At 39.8% G+C, this 16,424-nt stretch overlaps 1 protein-coding gene across 1 annotated transcript in view; it reads left to right on the top strand.

Annotated features, from left to right (window-relative positions):
• Positions 1-13,167: 13,167 nt before the first annotated feature.
• LOC109542059 (homeobox protein zampogna) overlaps positions 13,168-16,424 on the top strand; it is a 5,571-nt gene continuing 2,314 nt past the window's right edge. Inside the window, exon 1 of the mRNA XM_019911109.2 lies at positions 13,168-14,047. Coding sequence (XP_019766668.1) covers positions 13,879-14,047 — 169 coding nt within the window. The 5' untranslated portion in view covers positions 13,168-13,878. The remainder of the gene's footprint in view (positions 14,048-16,424) is intronic.

Raw genomic sequence — 16,424 nt, 5'->3', positions numbered from 1 at the left:
GACTGTATTTTTTCTACATAACCTCCCCCCCTGAATTTAAAGCTGGATCCGCCCCTGTAGATACGATCGAGTCCCCAAAACGTTTTCGAAATAAAATCGCTGTGAAAGGCTGTATTATAAATCGGTAAGGTGATATGATGATCAGCCGATTACACGCACAATGCCACTATTTCTTGGTCCATTAGAAATGCGGCGGCAAGCGGTCATCTGGTTTATGTAAAGTCGAGATCAAATAGCCCCCTCACACGCTGTGCCGGCCTCAAAGCAGGGGCGTAGCACGGAAAAGGAATGGGGAAACATTCGCTCCACATTTACTTGCAATTGGCGAACCATTTGGGCGAAATTTTTGGGAGAATGTGCGGGAGTGTTCGGCATAAGATGAAGGAACAATTCTTGATCGAGCCATGCTGTACAAATTGGGCGGAATGGAAATTTTTGAGCCCCAGCCCATGAGCCGTCCCTGATGGAACTAACAAGTTGGCGCCACTAAACAGGGACCAGGAATCCTCCCGGCATTTTACGGGACCATGTAAACAGTGCATGTGTCAAATTCCGGACGTTCTTATTCCGTGTGAAATTTATGGCTGGCGCCATCCAGTTGTCATATTATGCTGTTACGCTATTAAGATAAGAGCGCAGATTGCTGATATCTGGATTAGTGGAAAGTGCAATTTATGTGCGTCTTTCCAGATGGGCCCTATCGGGGGCGGAAGACCAAACTAACCGGTTCTTTGGGGCATAAAGTTTTCCTTGCCACAAGAGCCTTCTGGACACGGGCGGGTCCAGCTATCAAGTCAGGACAGGCTTGAATTCAACTATTCACGGATTTTGTCCTTAATTCTAACCGATTGTTATCGACAGTGTTGACTATGTACATATTTGAATTGTAATTGGAATATTGTCACCACACTAAGAGCCTGATTGAAAATGTTCGATTGATTTTAGAAATGAGCCTCTTTCGAGAAATTTTGCTGCATTTTTTACGTACATGCACACAGAGAAAGACGCTTAGAGCAAAAACGCAATTTAAAAAAGGAACATCTGTACGCAAAAAATTATGTTTTTCCAAAAATTTGCGCAAAATGCGCTGGAAACTTTTTCACTGAGAATATGCCAGAACGCTCATTTGTTCATCATTCTAGAGAGAAGTAAATGGCCTTTTTAGAAAGTGAACCATCGATAAGGAAATGCTGGCAGTTTTCTCAAAAAATGCTTGAATTCGAGAAGTTTTAGATTTGCGTTGTTTTTTTTTCAGTTGCAAAATCCACTTGAACACAACGCTGCTTTTTTCGAAGTTTCTCAAGAACAATTCGAGCCACAGAATTTGTTTGGGCATCGTTGGATAGAGAATTGAAAAGTCGATTCAGTCGTAACAACGTGAGTGAGGAAATTCGAGTAGTTTTGACACAGCAAGCGAAATTTGAATATCAGACACTTAGGTGCAAGATTATGCCAAAATTTCATGTTTTTCGCCTCATTTTTGCTCATTTTTCGGAGGCAAAATGAGCAAGAACGCTCATGTGTAAATCATTCTAAACAGGAATAAATGGCCTTTTTAGAAAGTGAACCATGGATGGGGAAGTGTTGGCAGTTTTCTCAAAAAAGGCTTGAATTCAAGAAGTTTTACATTTGCGTGTTTTTCTTTGAGTTGCAAAATCCACTTAAACATGACGCTGCTTTTTTCAAAGTTTCTCAGGAACCGTTCGAGCCACAGAATTCGTTTTGGCATCGTTGGATAGAGAATTGAAAAGTCGATCCAGTCGAAACAACGTGAGTGAGGAAATTCGAGTAGTTTTGACCCAAAAAGCGAAATTTGAATATCAGACACTTCGGTGCAAGATCATGCCAAAATTCCATGTTTCCCGTCCCGTTTTTGCTCATTTCTCGGAGGCAAAACGAGCAAGAACGCTCACTTATACATCATTCTAGAGAGAAATAAACGGCCTTTTTAGAAAGTGAACCATCGATAAGGAAATGTTGCAGTTTCCTCAAAAAATGCTTGAATTCAAGAAGTTTTAGATTTGCCTGGTTTTTTTGGAGTTGCAAAATCCACTTGAACATGACGCTGATTTTTTCCAAGTTTCTCAAGAACCATTCTAGCCAGAGAATTCGTTTTGGCATCGTTGGATAGAGAATTGAATAGGTCATGACCCTCATGACCCCCCCCTGGGTCCGCCCTAGGCTGAAATGTTCATAAACCTCAACTTTTCCAACTAATATTCATTTTTCAAACACTTTTTGAAACGTTGCACACTCGCTGAGACCGAACTCGTTTTACTCTTTTGCAGTCGCCGTTATCCAACATGAGCCTGGAACAGTTTTTATCGCTACTTCTTCTGGCTTTTTGGGGGTTTTTGAGGTTTTGAAATAGATTGACACTTAACGACGTTACGGGCAAAAGAATGGCGGTATGCGCAAATGGAACATTCGAACAGTTGCCAACATTCAGGGATCATTATCTCCCAAACCGTTGCCAATGTCGATTTTTGTCAAGACAACGGAACTCTAGCGAATACCCGTGGCAATCCAGGGCAGTTTTTCGCTTTGAAATATTTCCAGCGGTTGCGAAGTTATGTGCAAATAAGTGTGCAAACAATGTGGATGGTAGTTGAAGTCTCTAATTCCAAACTCCATTTTCTCCGAAACTATATACGAAAACGATGTTATTGAAAAGTGGCATTTTGGTTTAAATTCGACTCTTAAGTGAAAAATTTGCTCATTTGCGATTTTCAAAAATTCGAAAATTTTCAACATTTTTCAAAAAAAAAATTATTACCAAATTTTTTCTCTGCAATTAAATTTCTCAGCCATTAAGTTGCTCCTAAAAACGTTTTTTTTTCAGGTCTTCCAAAGAATGTTTTCAAGAAGGTAAAAACCTAAAAGAACGTTGATTTTTACCAATCATGAGTTTGTATAAATTTTAAATCGGATGATGGCTGATGCTCTCTCGCCGAAACGTAATGAAACAAACGATGTTAAAATTTTTACTTACCCTGAAAAGGCGTCTTCCAAAAAAATGCGACCTTAAATCCAAAAAGAAAAGATTGATAACATTTGTCTTGGAAAATCGTCTTTTCGACTTTCAAACTCCTATAACTTTCAAGTTTCTCAACTGATGTCCAGCTTGCAAAAGACGATTTTTAGGCAAAATTACTCGCTTTAGAACGCATTTTCAGTGATCCAAATCGGGGCCGTATTAAGAAAGTTACCAATTTTTCATACTGAAGGATCTGATGCTGATAATAACCGCCAAATATTCATAATTAAATAATTCGCACTGGTGTTTGCCATCATACATATAGTTCACCATAGAAGGGAAATCAATGGTTTATCAACTTAATCAAAATCGTCCAATTCAATAAATAGTTGAATTAAATATAGAAAAATATGAAAAAAACTAGTTCATGGGAATGTTTCTGGCCAACATCCACCGAAAGAGCAGAGCCTCTACCGCCACCTAGGCAAAAAGAGCGGCACCAATTTCCAGCTGCAGAGGCTTTTAAAGCGAACGAAACTTACACACTTTCGAAAATTGGTTTGCATTCCATAGATGTCGCCACCATTTAAGGAAAAAATCCCAAACTAACCAGGCTTTTAGCATGGATTGAACCTTAATGACTATCTTAATCATTAAGACCGGCGCTGCAGAAATTGATGAAGAAACCTTCGAGTCGATTGAAGCACGGAGTTTTCGCGCTTTAACTAGGAGCAAATTCCTATAAAACATCACTAAGTTGCTCTGGGGAAGAACGCTGAACATCAGAAAAACCTCGGGAAAAAACATGGTCTTGGGAAAAGCCACAGGACAATGTAAAGACACAAAACGTTTTTTCTTAGCCGAAAATTTCCTGTTTAAACTTCCCAAATTGTGATTGTCACCATTTAGATTCAAACCACAACACTTAATGTGCGCTTTTGCGCTTCAATCAATCCGATTGCTTCGAACTTTTAGGGGGTGCTCGATTCCGCTCATCTTTCCTGGGCAATAATTAGAGAGTTACAGTGGCAGTTTTTATTTTTTCATCGCTGCAACCGCAATACTATCAAACCGGAATGGCGCTTTCGCTTCGCATATTGATGATTCTTCAGCGCTTGCAGTAGAATGTGTTGCAACTGATTAAACTCAACGCGTTTTATCGTTGTTACCGTCGCCGTTAGCGGTTTGACGGTAAATCTCTATCGAAAAACTGACGCCCCTACCCTTAAGTGGACTCGTACTGTGTTCTAAATCAGGAAACGAATTTAGTTGATTCAATGACCCGATAATCGACTAATGAAAATTAGGTATTATCCGCAGTATCGGGAGACTTCCAGGAAAAGGAACCGATTAACGTAAGGGAAGAACTGGGGGGGTGGTTGTTCTCCCCCGACCAGTCCGGGAACTATTTACTTAGAAAAACTGGCCTGGAAAATATGATCAAGATTGGTAGGTACGTAGGGGATTTGCTCTTTTAAAATGCGGGCAAAATCGAACTGCCGAGCGATAATAAGTTGCCGCTGTCGCGAATAAAAATGCCTCCAATGGCAGAAGTTTCCTTGAATCACGATCAATTTGCGGTAACCCCAGCTTCTAACAGGCAGTAATGAGGCAGGCGAACGAGACCGATTTTATCTGAAGTCGTCTCAATCAAGGGGCCCTTTACTTCGCCACAACTTAGGCAGAGCGATAATAAAAACCGAGAAAGTACAGTCGTGATAGAAGACTTTGCCACAAGAATGGAAGCGCAAAGCGACCGAAAAACTGTGCAGAACGGATTGGGAGTAGGCAAAATAAAGCGCCGAAAAACAATACTTGGATGCTTCAAGCTACGTACTTTTGAGGCCCTTCTTTAAGACTAACGGGTTTTTCGAGTTTTTACGCGGTCGTTCGGCAGAATTTCTTCCTGACGTTTCGCAAGCACGAGTGGCTTGCATCTTCAGAAGTGGTTTGCTTGACGCTTACACTGTTCCGATGCGAAGTTTTGCAAGTTGAAACTTTGCAAAGCTCCCCAATCAAGTCAGCACGTCTGTCTATAAGAGGCTCCAACGCCCAACATTCTGAAGATACAATCTTCACGGAAGAAACTTTGCATAAAAAATACGAGAGGTTTCCACCAAGTCGTGACTCCAAGAGAGTTTCTAGAATTCTTCATACTGGAAAGTTTCAAATGGTCCAAAAGTTCACAACTTGGACTGGAAATTTTATTCTGGAAGTTAAACCGAACTTCAAATGTTCCAACTTCACTGAAGAAGCTGCGTAAAAAATGCGGAAAATTTCAACCAAGTCGCGTCTCCAAGAGAGTTTCTAGAATTTTCCCAACTTTGCATTGATCTAAGTGAGCACGCCTGTCTATAAGAGGCTGCAACTCCCAAATTTCGGGAAATACACACTCCAAATGTTCCAACTTCACGCAAAACACTTTGCTTTTAAAATACGAGAACTTACAACCGCGTGGCGTCTCCAATAGAGTTTCTAGAATTTTGCAAACTGGAAACTTTCAAATGGTTCAAAAGATCAGAACTCCCAACTTCATCCAAATAGAAATTTTAAATTTTGCAACATCCTCCAGAACACGTGACTTTTGAACGCATGTGAAGGTTTAATCCGGTTGGGATTTCTAGAATTTTCCACAGTTGAAACTTTGCATTGATCCAGTCCAATATTTTCTATAAGACTTTTCAACTTTCCGGGACTGCAAACTTTAAATTCTGCTGCTTCGTAGACGAAATGATGCGTTAAAAACACGCAAAGTTTCAACCAAGTCGAGTCACCAAGAGAGTTTCTGGAATGTTCCAAACTTGAAACTTTTGTATCTTTCAAGTGGGCCTGCTCGTCTAGAACAGGCCACAACTCCCAAGTTCCTTCAGAGAGAAACTTAATAGTTTGTAACATAGCAGAGGACGTGCGCCCTTTGTAGGCACGAGGAGTTTCAATCCGCATGACTTTCCAGGAAAGTTTCCAGAAGTTTTGCAAGTTGAAACTTTGCAAAGCTCCCCAATCAAGTGAGCACGTCTGTCTATAAGAGGCTCCAACTCCTAACTTTCCGCAGATACAATCTTCACGGAAGAAACTTTGCATAAAAAATACGAGAAGTTTCCACCAAGTCGTGACTCCAAGAGAGTTTCTAGAATTCTTCATACTGGAAACTTTCAAATGGTCCAAAAGTTCACAGCTTGGCATTGGTCCAAATAAGCGCGCCTTTCTATAAGAGGCAGCAACTTCCAACTTTCCGTGACTGCAAACTTTAAATTCTGCTGCTTCGTAGAGGAAAAGATGCGTTAAAAACACGCGGAGTTTCAACCAAGTCAAGTCATGAAGACAGTTCCTGGAATGTTCCAAACTTGAAACTTTTGGATCTTTCAAGTAGGCCTGCTCGTCTAGAACAGGCCACAACTCCCAAGTTCCTTCAGAGAGAAATTTAATATTTTGTAACATAGCAGAGGACGCGCGGCCTTTGTGGGCACAAGGAGTTTCGATCCGCATGACAGTCCAGGAAAGTTTCCAGAAGTTTTGAAAATTAAAACTTTGCAATGCGCCGCAATCAAGTGAGCATGTCTGTCTATAAGAGGCTGCAACTCCCAACTTCACACAGCTATAAAGGTGAGGTTTGGCAACTTTATGTACGGGATATTGTCCGAAGGATATCCGGAGTTTTAAGCAATTCCAGCCATGAATCAAGTTTCTAGAATTTTCCATGCTCGAAAGTTTGTTGTGTACTAATTGGGCATGACTGTCTATAAAGGGCTGCCAACTGCCAACTTCCAACAGCGGTAACTCAAAAATGTTGTTACTTCATTGAGGGAACTCTGCTTCAGGAACTGGGGCTGTTTTAGTCAATTTGAGGGCAAAGTTAAATTTCTAGAACTTTTCAAACTTTCGAATGATCCAAGTGTGCGCGCTTGTGGTAGAATGTCGACAACTTCGTAATTGCAGCAGCTGCAAACTTAAGATTTAGGAACTTTACAACTGAAACTCTGCTTGAAAAACTGGAGTTTTTGACCAATTTGTGCAAAAGAAAGTTTCTAGAATTTTCCAGATTGAAAAGATATTTTTTTAAATGGGCGCGCTTGGAGTTAACAGGCCACAACTCCCAACTTCCAGCAGATAGACACTTGAAATTTTGCAAATATTTAGAGGAAGCCCTGCTTGAAAAGTGCGGCAAATTCTAAGAGTATTGATATGAAGGAAGAATTTCTAGAATTTTTCAAACTTGAAGCTTTCAAAGGTTCAAACATCCGCGCCGCTCTCCCGTCAATTTCCTAGCAAAAAATAGGGGGCTGTTTGGGTTAGTTTGTCAATTAACGATTCTAGTCCCCAAAACTAGATAAAATTGGACTCTTGGAGATTTTAACCAATTTGTGTAAAAGAAAGTTTCTAGAATTTTCCAGATTGGAAAGATATTTTTTTAACTGGGCGTGCTTGTTTTCTACTGGTCGCAACTCCCAACTTCCAGCAGATAGACACTTGAAATTTTGCAAATATTTAAAGGAAGCCCTGCTTGAAAAGTGCGGCAAATTCTTAGAGTATTGAAATGAAGGAATAATTTCTGGAATTTTTCAAACTTGTAGCTTTCAAAGGTTCAAACTTCCGCGCCGCCCTCCCGTCAATTTCCTAGCAAAAAATAGGGGGCTGTTTTGGTTAAAATTGGACTCTTGGAGTTTTTAACCAATTTGTTCCAAAGAAAGTTTCTAGAATTTTCCAGATTGAAAAGATATTTTTTTAACTGGGCGATATTTTTCAAATATTGAGATGTAGCCCTGCTTGAGAAGTTTTTCAAACTTGAAGCTTTCAAAGGTCGCCATCGCCTCGGACCAGTGTAAGCGTTCAAGCAAACCACTTCTGAAGATGCAAGCCACTCGTGCTTGCGAAACGTCAGGAAGAAATTCTACCGAACGAAGGCTTAAAAACCCGAAAAACCCATTAGTTTCAAACACCAAATGTTTGTTTCTCTCGTAAACCTTGACAATCTCAAGAAAATTTGCTCCGCTAGAATGAATCGGACCGGTTCAGAAGCCGCAAGGTGAAAAAAACTCGCGTTTTTTTGACTTCTCAAATTTATCGCCCAAAAAAAACGTTGCAAATACACCTACTTTTGAAGCAATCAGTCCAACTGTTTAAATTTGGCTTTTCGATTGATTTCCACCCAGTTCCAGAACGTTTCAATCGCAGTTTTTTGGCCTCGATTGTACCAATAATGCCCAATCTGGAACTTCTGGCGAAAAGAAGCAGTTGACAAGTTTCGCAAACTTTTTTGTTAGCCAATCAAAAGCTATTCGGGCAATTTTTCGCTGGAGGAAAACTTCTGGTAAATTACGGAATCAATGCGTTGATCACTTGAGATGGGGAGCCAAATTGCTCTGCGTCCTACTGACTGGAATTTCATTTTTATCTCCATTATTGATCCTCGACGGCGTCGGATCCGGTTAATTTCAGTTTTGATGCTGCCTTTCGGGATGTTAATTGCGGATTGAAAACTTAGCTGAACTCTCAAGAAGTGTTTCCGTTCCAGAAAAGAACGATTTCCATATGAATCAAGGCCCATTATTACTGGCTTTCAGAGCTACGTTTAGAAAATTGGCTCTTTTCGGCTCGTGTCTGTGGAGCAAGACATTATTTGCTTCAGAACAAGCTGGAAAAAGCCCAGTTCTCGTCAAAACTGCAGGATTTTTTTAAACCTTGTGAGCTTTTGGCTGCTTAACCAAAGCCACAAGATCCACTATTTAAGTTGAACGCTTTAAATGTGAAATAAGGCTGAAGCGTGTCCCCTCTGGCAGAAGGGGCGAGTGGCTGCACAAATATACATGTTTAGTTCGCGTGAATGGAAGTTTGCGCTCGGCTAGATCGGCCACCATAATCAGAAATCAGCAACAATACTGTTCTTTAAGCCTGGATCGCCTCCATACAAAAGAAGCGACAAGGACCTACTCGCATGGCCTTTGGTGTGGACGCATAATGATCTATTAAGTGCACCAAGTCGGTCGGAACAAGTTGATTAAAATCGGTTTTTCTCGCTGCCGATAAAACTCAAAGCATATTCGCCGGTAAATCATCGCGCCTATGAAAACTATAGCCAGGTACTACATTACCCCGAAATAATCTTGATGAACAGTTTATATCAAAAATAATAAACAGATTAATTATGACTGCATATTTCGGTATGTTTTATTATAATATTTACAGCTTAACCTGGCATCAGTCGTCGAGATAGTTCCTGTTCACGTAAACGGGGAAAGTTTGTGTGTGTGTGTATGAAATTATAATAACCATATGCATAAGAAGTGGGCCACTTTATTCAAGTACAAGTACTTAGGCAGACTTGTTTATAAAATAGCTATTTTAAACACGTTAAGTGGTCGGTAATCCGTCGGGTTTTTATAAGTGGTTAAGCTTCCTAGCGTTAAATTAGGTACTTGGTTGCCGAATAACACCGCAGTAAATCACAGTTGCCGATAACACCCTTTGACGTAGAGGATTTCAAGTACCCATCTTGCATGGAAACTGCCGGTTTCGTTTTCCTCTACTCCACTCGTTTGGAGTGCATGAATCCGGCAAGGATTTTTCAATGATATTCTATTTTTGACCGGTTTGCAATAATCACCGCATTACTTGTTGCATGATGACGAATTTCTAAAGCAACTGCTGAAGTCGTGGTTTAAACGAAGATGAAAATCCAATTGCATTGATTACGCTAATGTTAACAACGTAGGCGACTTGAATTTATCCTCCTAATAAAACAATGAATGTAAATTGCGAGATCACCATTTATCCGTCGAGATTTACGACTTAGCGCGAAGAGCATTAAAATCGTTGCAGCACATATAAGACTCAGAAAAAATACAAAACAACTTTTATTTCCCGATCATTTATAAACAAAACCTAAGAAACCATAACGAACGGCCAAAATTAGCCGTCTTACCCAACCAGATACTCATCATTAAAATGGGGAACTTTTCCTACCTGGTTCACCCAATAAGTATCGAGTTAGTGAGGAAATTGTCCAATTTTATCTAGTTTTGGGGACTAGAATCGTTGATTGACAAACTAACCCAAACAGCCCCCTATTTTTGCTAGGAAATTGACGGGAGAGCGGCGCGGCTGTTTGAACCTTTGAAAGCTTGAAGTTTGAAAAATTCTAGAAATTCTTCCTTCATTTCAATTCTCTAAGAATTTGCCGCACTTCTCAAGCAGGGCTTCATATAAATATTTGCAAAATTTCAAGTGTCTATCTGCTGGAAGTTGGGAGTTGTGACCAGTAGAAAACAAGCACGCCCAGTTAAAAAAACATCTTTCCAATCTGGAAAATTCTAGAAACTTTCTTTTGCACAAATTGGTTAAAAACTCCAAGAGTCCAATTTTATCTAGTTTTGAGGACTAGAATCGTTAATTGACAAACTAACCCAAACAGCCCCCTATTTTTGCTAGGAAATTGACGGGAGAGCGGCGCGGCTGTTTGAACCTTTGAAAGATTCAAGTTTGAAAAATTCTAGAAACTCTTCCTTCATTTCAATTTTCTAAGAATTTGCCGCACTTCTCAATCAGGGCTTCCTCTAAATATTTGCAAAATTTCAAGTGTCTATCTGCTGGAAGTTGGGAGTTGTGGCCTGTTAACAACAAGCGCGCCCATTTAAAAAAATATCTTTTCAATCTGGAAAATTCTAGAAACTTTCTTTTGCACAGATTGGTTAAAAATTACAGTTTTTCAAGCAGAGTTTCAGTTGTAAAGTTCCTAAATCTTAAGTTTGCAGCTGTTGCAATTACGAAGTTGTCGACATTCTACCACAAGCGCGCACACTTGGATCATTCGAAAGTTTGGGTTTTCTTCGAAATTCGAAATTCTAGAAATTTAACTTAGCGCTCAAATGGGCTAAAACAGCCCCAGTTACTGAAGCAGAATTTCTTCTATAAAGTGACAAAATTTTCAGGTTGCCGTTGTTGGGAGTTGGCAGTTGGCAGCCCTTTATAGGCAGTCATGCCCAATGAAAAGACAACAAACTTTCGAGAATGGAAATTCTAGAAGCTTGATTCATGGCTGGAATTGCTTAAAACTCCGGATATCCTTCGGATAATATCCCCTACATAAAGTTGCCAAACCTCACCTTCATAGCGGTGTGAAGTTGGGAGTTGCAGCCTCTTATAGACAGACATGCTCACTTGATTGGGGCGCATTGCAAAGTTTCAACTTTCAAAACTCCTGGAAACTTTCCTGAAATGCTATGCGGATTGAAACTCCTCATGCCTACAAAGGCCGCACGTCCTCTGCAATGTTGCCAAATATTAAATTTCTCTCTGAAGGAACTTGGGAGTTGTGGCCTGTTCTAGACGAGCAGGCCCACTTGAAAGATACAAAAGTTTCAAGTTTGGAACATTCCAGAAACTCTCTTGGTTACTCGACTTGGTTGAAACTCTGCGTGTTTTTAACGCATCTTTTCCTCTACGAAGCAGCAGAATTTAAAGTTTGCAGTCCCGGAAAGTTGCCAGTTGCTGCCTCTTATAGAAAGGCGCGCTCATTTGGACCAATGCCAAGTTGTGAACTTTTGGACCATTTGAAAGTTTTCAGTATGAAAAATTCTAGAAACTCTCTTGGAGTCACGACTTGGTGAAAACTTTTGGTATTTTTGATGCAAAGTTTCTTCCGTGAAGATTGTATCTCCGGAAAGTGAGAAGTTGGAGGCTCTTATAGACAGACGTGCTCACTTGATTGGTGAGCACTGCAAAGTTTCAACTTGCAAAACTTCTGGAAACTTTCCTGAAATGCCATGCGGATTGAAACTCCTCGTGCCTACAAAGGCCGCACGTCCTCTGCTATGTTGCAAAGTATTAAATTTCTCTCTGAAGGAACTTGGGAGTTGTGGCCTCTTCTAGACGAGCAGGCCCACTTGAAAGATACAAAAGTTTCAAGTTTGGAACATTCCAGAAACTCTCTTGGTGACTCGACTTGGTTGAAACTCCGCGTGTTTTTAACGCATCTTTTCCTGTATGAAGCAGCAGAAGTTAAAGTTTGCGGTCCCGGAAAGTTGAAAAGTCTTATAGAAAGTATTGGACTGGATCAATGCAAAGTTTCAACTGTGGAAAATTCTAGAAATCCCAACCGGATTAAACCTTCACATGCGTTCAAAAGTCACGTGTTCTGGAGGATGTTGCAAAATCTAAAATTTCTATTTGGATGAAGTTGGGAGTTTTGATCTTTTGAACCATTTGAAAGTTTCCAGTTTGCAAAATTCTAGAAACTCTCTTGGAGACGCCACTTGGTTGAAAGTTCTCGTATTTTAAAAGCAAAGTGTTTTGCGTGAAGTTGGAACATTTGGATTGTGTATTTCCCGAAATTTGGGAGTTGCAGCCTTTTATAGACAGGCGTGCTCACTTAGATCCATGCAAAGTTGGAAAAATTCTAGAAAAATTTGCCGCATTTTGTACGCAGTTTCTTCAGTAAAGTTGGAACATTTGAAGTTCGGTTTAACTTCTAGAATAAAGTTTGCATTTGAAGCGATTTATAGAGTTAAAAATGAGCTTGAAAAAAAGGAACAATTTCCCAATTAAAGAACACAATTTGCCACTAATTAAGAAAGTAAGTGGCCACTAAAGTCAGAAAATCGCTGTTCAGCAGCAAAATGTCCAGAACAGTTCACTTTTCGCTTGGCCTGGGTAATTAATCGGATTGGATGAAGCTGGAATCGGGGAGTTAATAAAATAATAAAATAAAAATCCTACTCCGATCGCAACACAATTACTCCAGGCCTAATCCAATTCACAACCAAAACATTTAACCTAAACTCTAGTTAATAGTCGGTTTTATTGATCAATTAAATGGCCCGATTTTCTCTTACGAAAATAATCAATCTGACTCCTGTGATGTTTTGTTTAACTGCATCTTAAATGGTTATTGGTGTAAACAACGAGTGACGCACTTCCGTGGATGTTCTCCCGTCAACGAGGTGCCTACCGGAAACCATCCACTTCAGGGTGGAACCTCCGAGTACCAGGAGCGTAGAGGAGCAATTTTCCAACCGAAATTCTGAGAAGAACCAGAGCAAACAGACCGAGACTGTGCCGACCAGACTGATCCATCGCTAGCAATTATTTTCGCAAAAAGTGCTTGAAGCTGCCCAGTTTCCCCATCCTTTTCACCGCTTTATATCCAACGCTCCTCTACCCCACTGCTGGCCAAGAACAAACGCATTTTGATCTTTGTGATTCGAATTATTGTGCATCGGTGTCACACGTGTTGGTTAATGACTGAAATTTTAGCTGAATGTCTTTGATGAAAACAGATGAACGCAACATAAATATACAAAGGAAAGAATAAGTGCAACGTGTCTATTATGGCTGGATGGCTGCGTGATGTTCGAAAGCTTCAGCACAGTGAACTATTTAGCCGAACTCCTCTAGCAGAAGCTAAGAATTAAATGCGAAAAATTCAGCTGGGAGATTTGGTGAAGAAGCCAACAATTGACCCGATACAAAGCTGGAAAAGTTCGCTGTTATAAAACGTGAAAGAATTCGAAGCAAATTTGTAATCCGCCAGAAAAACCATCAATAACATCCGCTCCTGTTCTCATTGAAGAAACAGATCCAAAAATAATCCGTTAAACGAAAAGCAATTAATAAACGATAAAACATCAGTTTTCGCACGCGATACGACAGCAAGTCTTTAACTCCAGACTCCTCCCCAAACAATCGGAGTTAGAAAAGAGGCGCCAGGATCGTGCTGAAGCGCTGAAAAGAGATGGGGAAAGAGTCTCAAGTAGTAAACGCACATGAGTGGTGTCGGGAATAATTTCATTAAGTCCCGACAGCCAGTCTGAATTTAGGCGCCCGGGAACCGAATTGGGAGTTGTGGTGTGTGGAAGTTTGCGAGTTCTAGTGGCGCTAAACATCAGGGAAAACTGCTCAAGGAAAAAATGGAAGACGACAACAGTTGCACGGGCAAATGCGAGAAATGTCCCTCAGCCTCGGTCACTCCTTTTTCGATAAACGATATTTTGAGTCAAAAGGACGTGGAACGAGCAGCTGGTGATAGTGAGGAGCAGGAGTCCGCACTGGATATGAGAGCACATAGGGAAGATTTCGGTAATTATGACTATTAATTAGACTAATTGTTTTTTGTTCTTATCCCCCATTTTAATTAGACTGCTCCCTTACAGCTTGCTTGCTTGTTTGGCCTCGAAAGTCCACCAGATTCTTATTGAGTCGAAAACATTTGGATATTTGCTCCTTTTGACGCCCGCTCTTGCAGGATTTTACTGGCTTTTAGGAGCTGGGAAAATCTTTTGAAACTTCCCGGGAGTTTTGAGTTACTCGACTTGAATGATTCAGTGGCTTAAAGGAAAACAGCCCTTTATTTCACCACTTCACACGTTTGGCCGAAAATGGCCCTCTTTCGCTAAACAATTTTGGCATTTTTCTACATTCATCAGCTCAGAATGTTGCAATGCGAAACTGTTTCTTGAGTTAAATTGAGTGGGAAACCATACCAGACAAAATGTGTTGACGACTTGACCAACAGGCCTCCTTTGGTCCCTCTTTGAAAAAAATGCCTCCTACATTGAAGGCTTTTACAGAAATCAATTTCTGATCAAATAACGCTGAACTTTGGGGCCTTTGTAGTAAAAAAAAAATGAAAATAGACAGTGTCCCTGTCCAACGCACATCAGGCCCCTCTTTGAACTCGCCACACAAACAATGATTGACAAAACGTCCCTAAACAACCTTCTTCTAAAAATTATCCACGCTCTTTTTGTGGAAAAGTGTCAATAGATTTTCGCGCGGGTCCGATGACGTGACAAAGGACATTATAAATTGGTGGATGATACAAGCTGCCACCTCTATCCTTTGAAGCTTTTAACTTAAAAGCTTTCTGCACTTTCGTTATAGGTGTTACTTAATTTCGGTAATTGCGCCGGTATAATCATTTTATATACACAGCACAAAAGATCACAGGGAAATAGTGGCTTTCATTTAAAACGCATTAGAGACACGACAAATTTGCGCAAGTGTATTATTATGTGTGTGTCTAAAATTGCTCGCTTTTCTAATGGGTTTTTGAAACGATTTGCGTGGTTTCGGCTCATCGACTCGGAAAACCAGTGGGATTTTTTTGGAAAAATTCTGGCCGGTGCCACAACAAGGCTGGGAATTCGGTTTGTCGATGGCGATTTGCAATCGTGGACATTTGAAGGGTTTCAAAAAGCCCCAAATAAAGATTTTTTTTCACTTCATGTTTAACCGTCGGGTTCATTTCGAGAAACAACCAGTTTTAAATAAACCGAGAAAGCACAATAATCAACTTAAGATGCTAAAACCTGGTGTGTCATAGACTGATAAATTGTGCAAAATACGCTCTAATGCAAAAGTAGGGCAGTTTTTCAATCTGAATCTGAAACTGCGCCAATTTTCCCGTTTGCCACTTTCCAAACTTATTGATCAGTTATATTGTTTAATAAAACACATTTTTTTGCACATCGTTTATTTCGTTACGTTTCGGCGAGACAACAGCGCCATCATCAGATTTTAAAATTCATTTAAACTCATAATTGGTAAACATTATATTCATTTAGGGCTTGCACAGCAAAGACAAAAAATCAGTGAGAAACTTATTGCGTAAAAAAATTGGAAAACTTGCGTTCCGATTTTGTTTGTTATGCAAAGTTCTTAAATTTTTTGGATGACAATTTCTGATTGATTCCTCGCGCTCGTTTCAAATTGTGCCTAAGAAGTTTTCTATTTTGGTATTGAAAAAATTGTAATGAAGAATCGGTGACAAACTAAAAACTTTGTTGTATTTTTCGAGATGCAAAGTTCTAATCTATTTTTTAGTGCCAACTTCTGATTGATTCCTCATTCTCGCTTTAAATTGTATCAAAGGAATGTTCTATTTCGGAATGTAAAACATGAGAATGAAAAATCAGTGCAAAATTGTCATTCAAAAAAAATTAAGAACGTTGCATAACAAAACAATTCAAAATTTTTCGTTCTGTTTCCATTTTTTAATTTTGTGAATCTCTAAAATTTTTCGGATGACAATTTCTCACTGATTACTCATTCTCGTGTTAAATTGTGCAAAATACGCTCTAATACAAAAGTAGGGCAGTTTTTCAATCTGAATCTGAAAATTGGCGCAGTTTCAGCCAATTTTCCCGTTTACCGCTTTCAAAACTTATTGAGCAGTTATATTATTTAATAAAACACATTTTTTTGCATATCGTTTATTTCGTTACGTTTCGGCGAGACAACAGCGCCATCATCCGATTTTAAAATTCATTCAAACTCATAATTGGTAAACATTATATTCATTTAGGGCTTGCACAGCAAAGACAAAAAATCAGTGAGAAACTTATTGCGTAAAAAAATTAGAAAACTTGCGTTCCGATTTTGTTTGTTATGCAAAGTTCTTAAATTTTTTGGATGACAATTTCTGATTGATTCCTCGCGCTCGTTTCAAATTGTG

Source organism: Dendroctonus ponderosae, unplaced genomic scaffold (genome assembly GCF_020466585.1).
Source record: "Dendroctonus ponderosae isolate FM_Combo_2020 unplaced genomic scaffold, Dpon_F_20191213v2 Dpon_F_20191213_5, whole genome shotgun sequence".
Lineage (NCBI taxonomy): Eukaryota > Metazoa > Arthropoda > Insecta > Coleoptera > Curculionidae > Dendroctonus > Dendroctonus ponderosae.
This window is presented reverse-complemented; position numbering and strand designations above follow the sequence as displayed.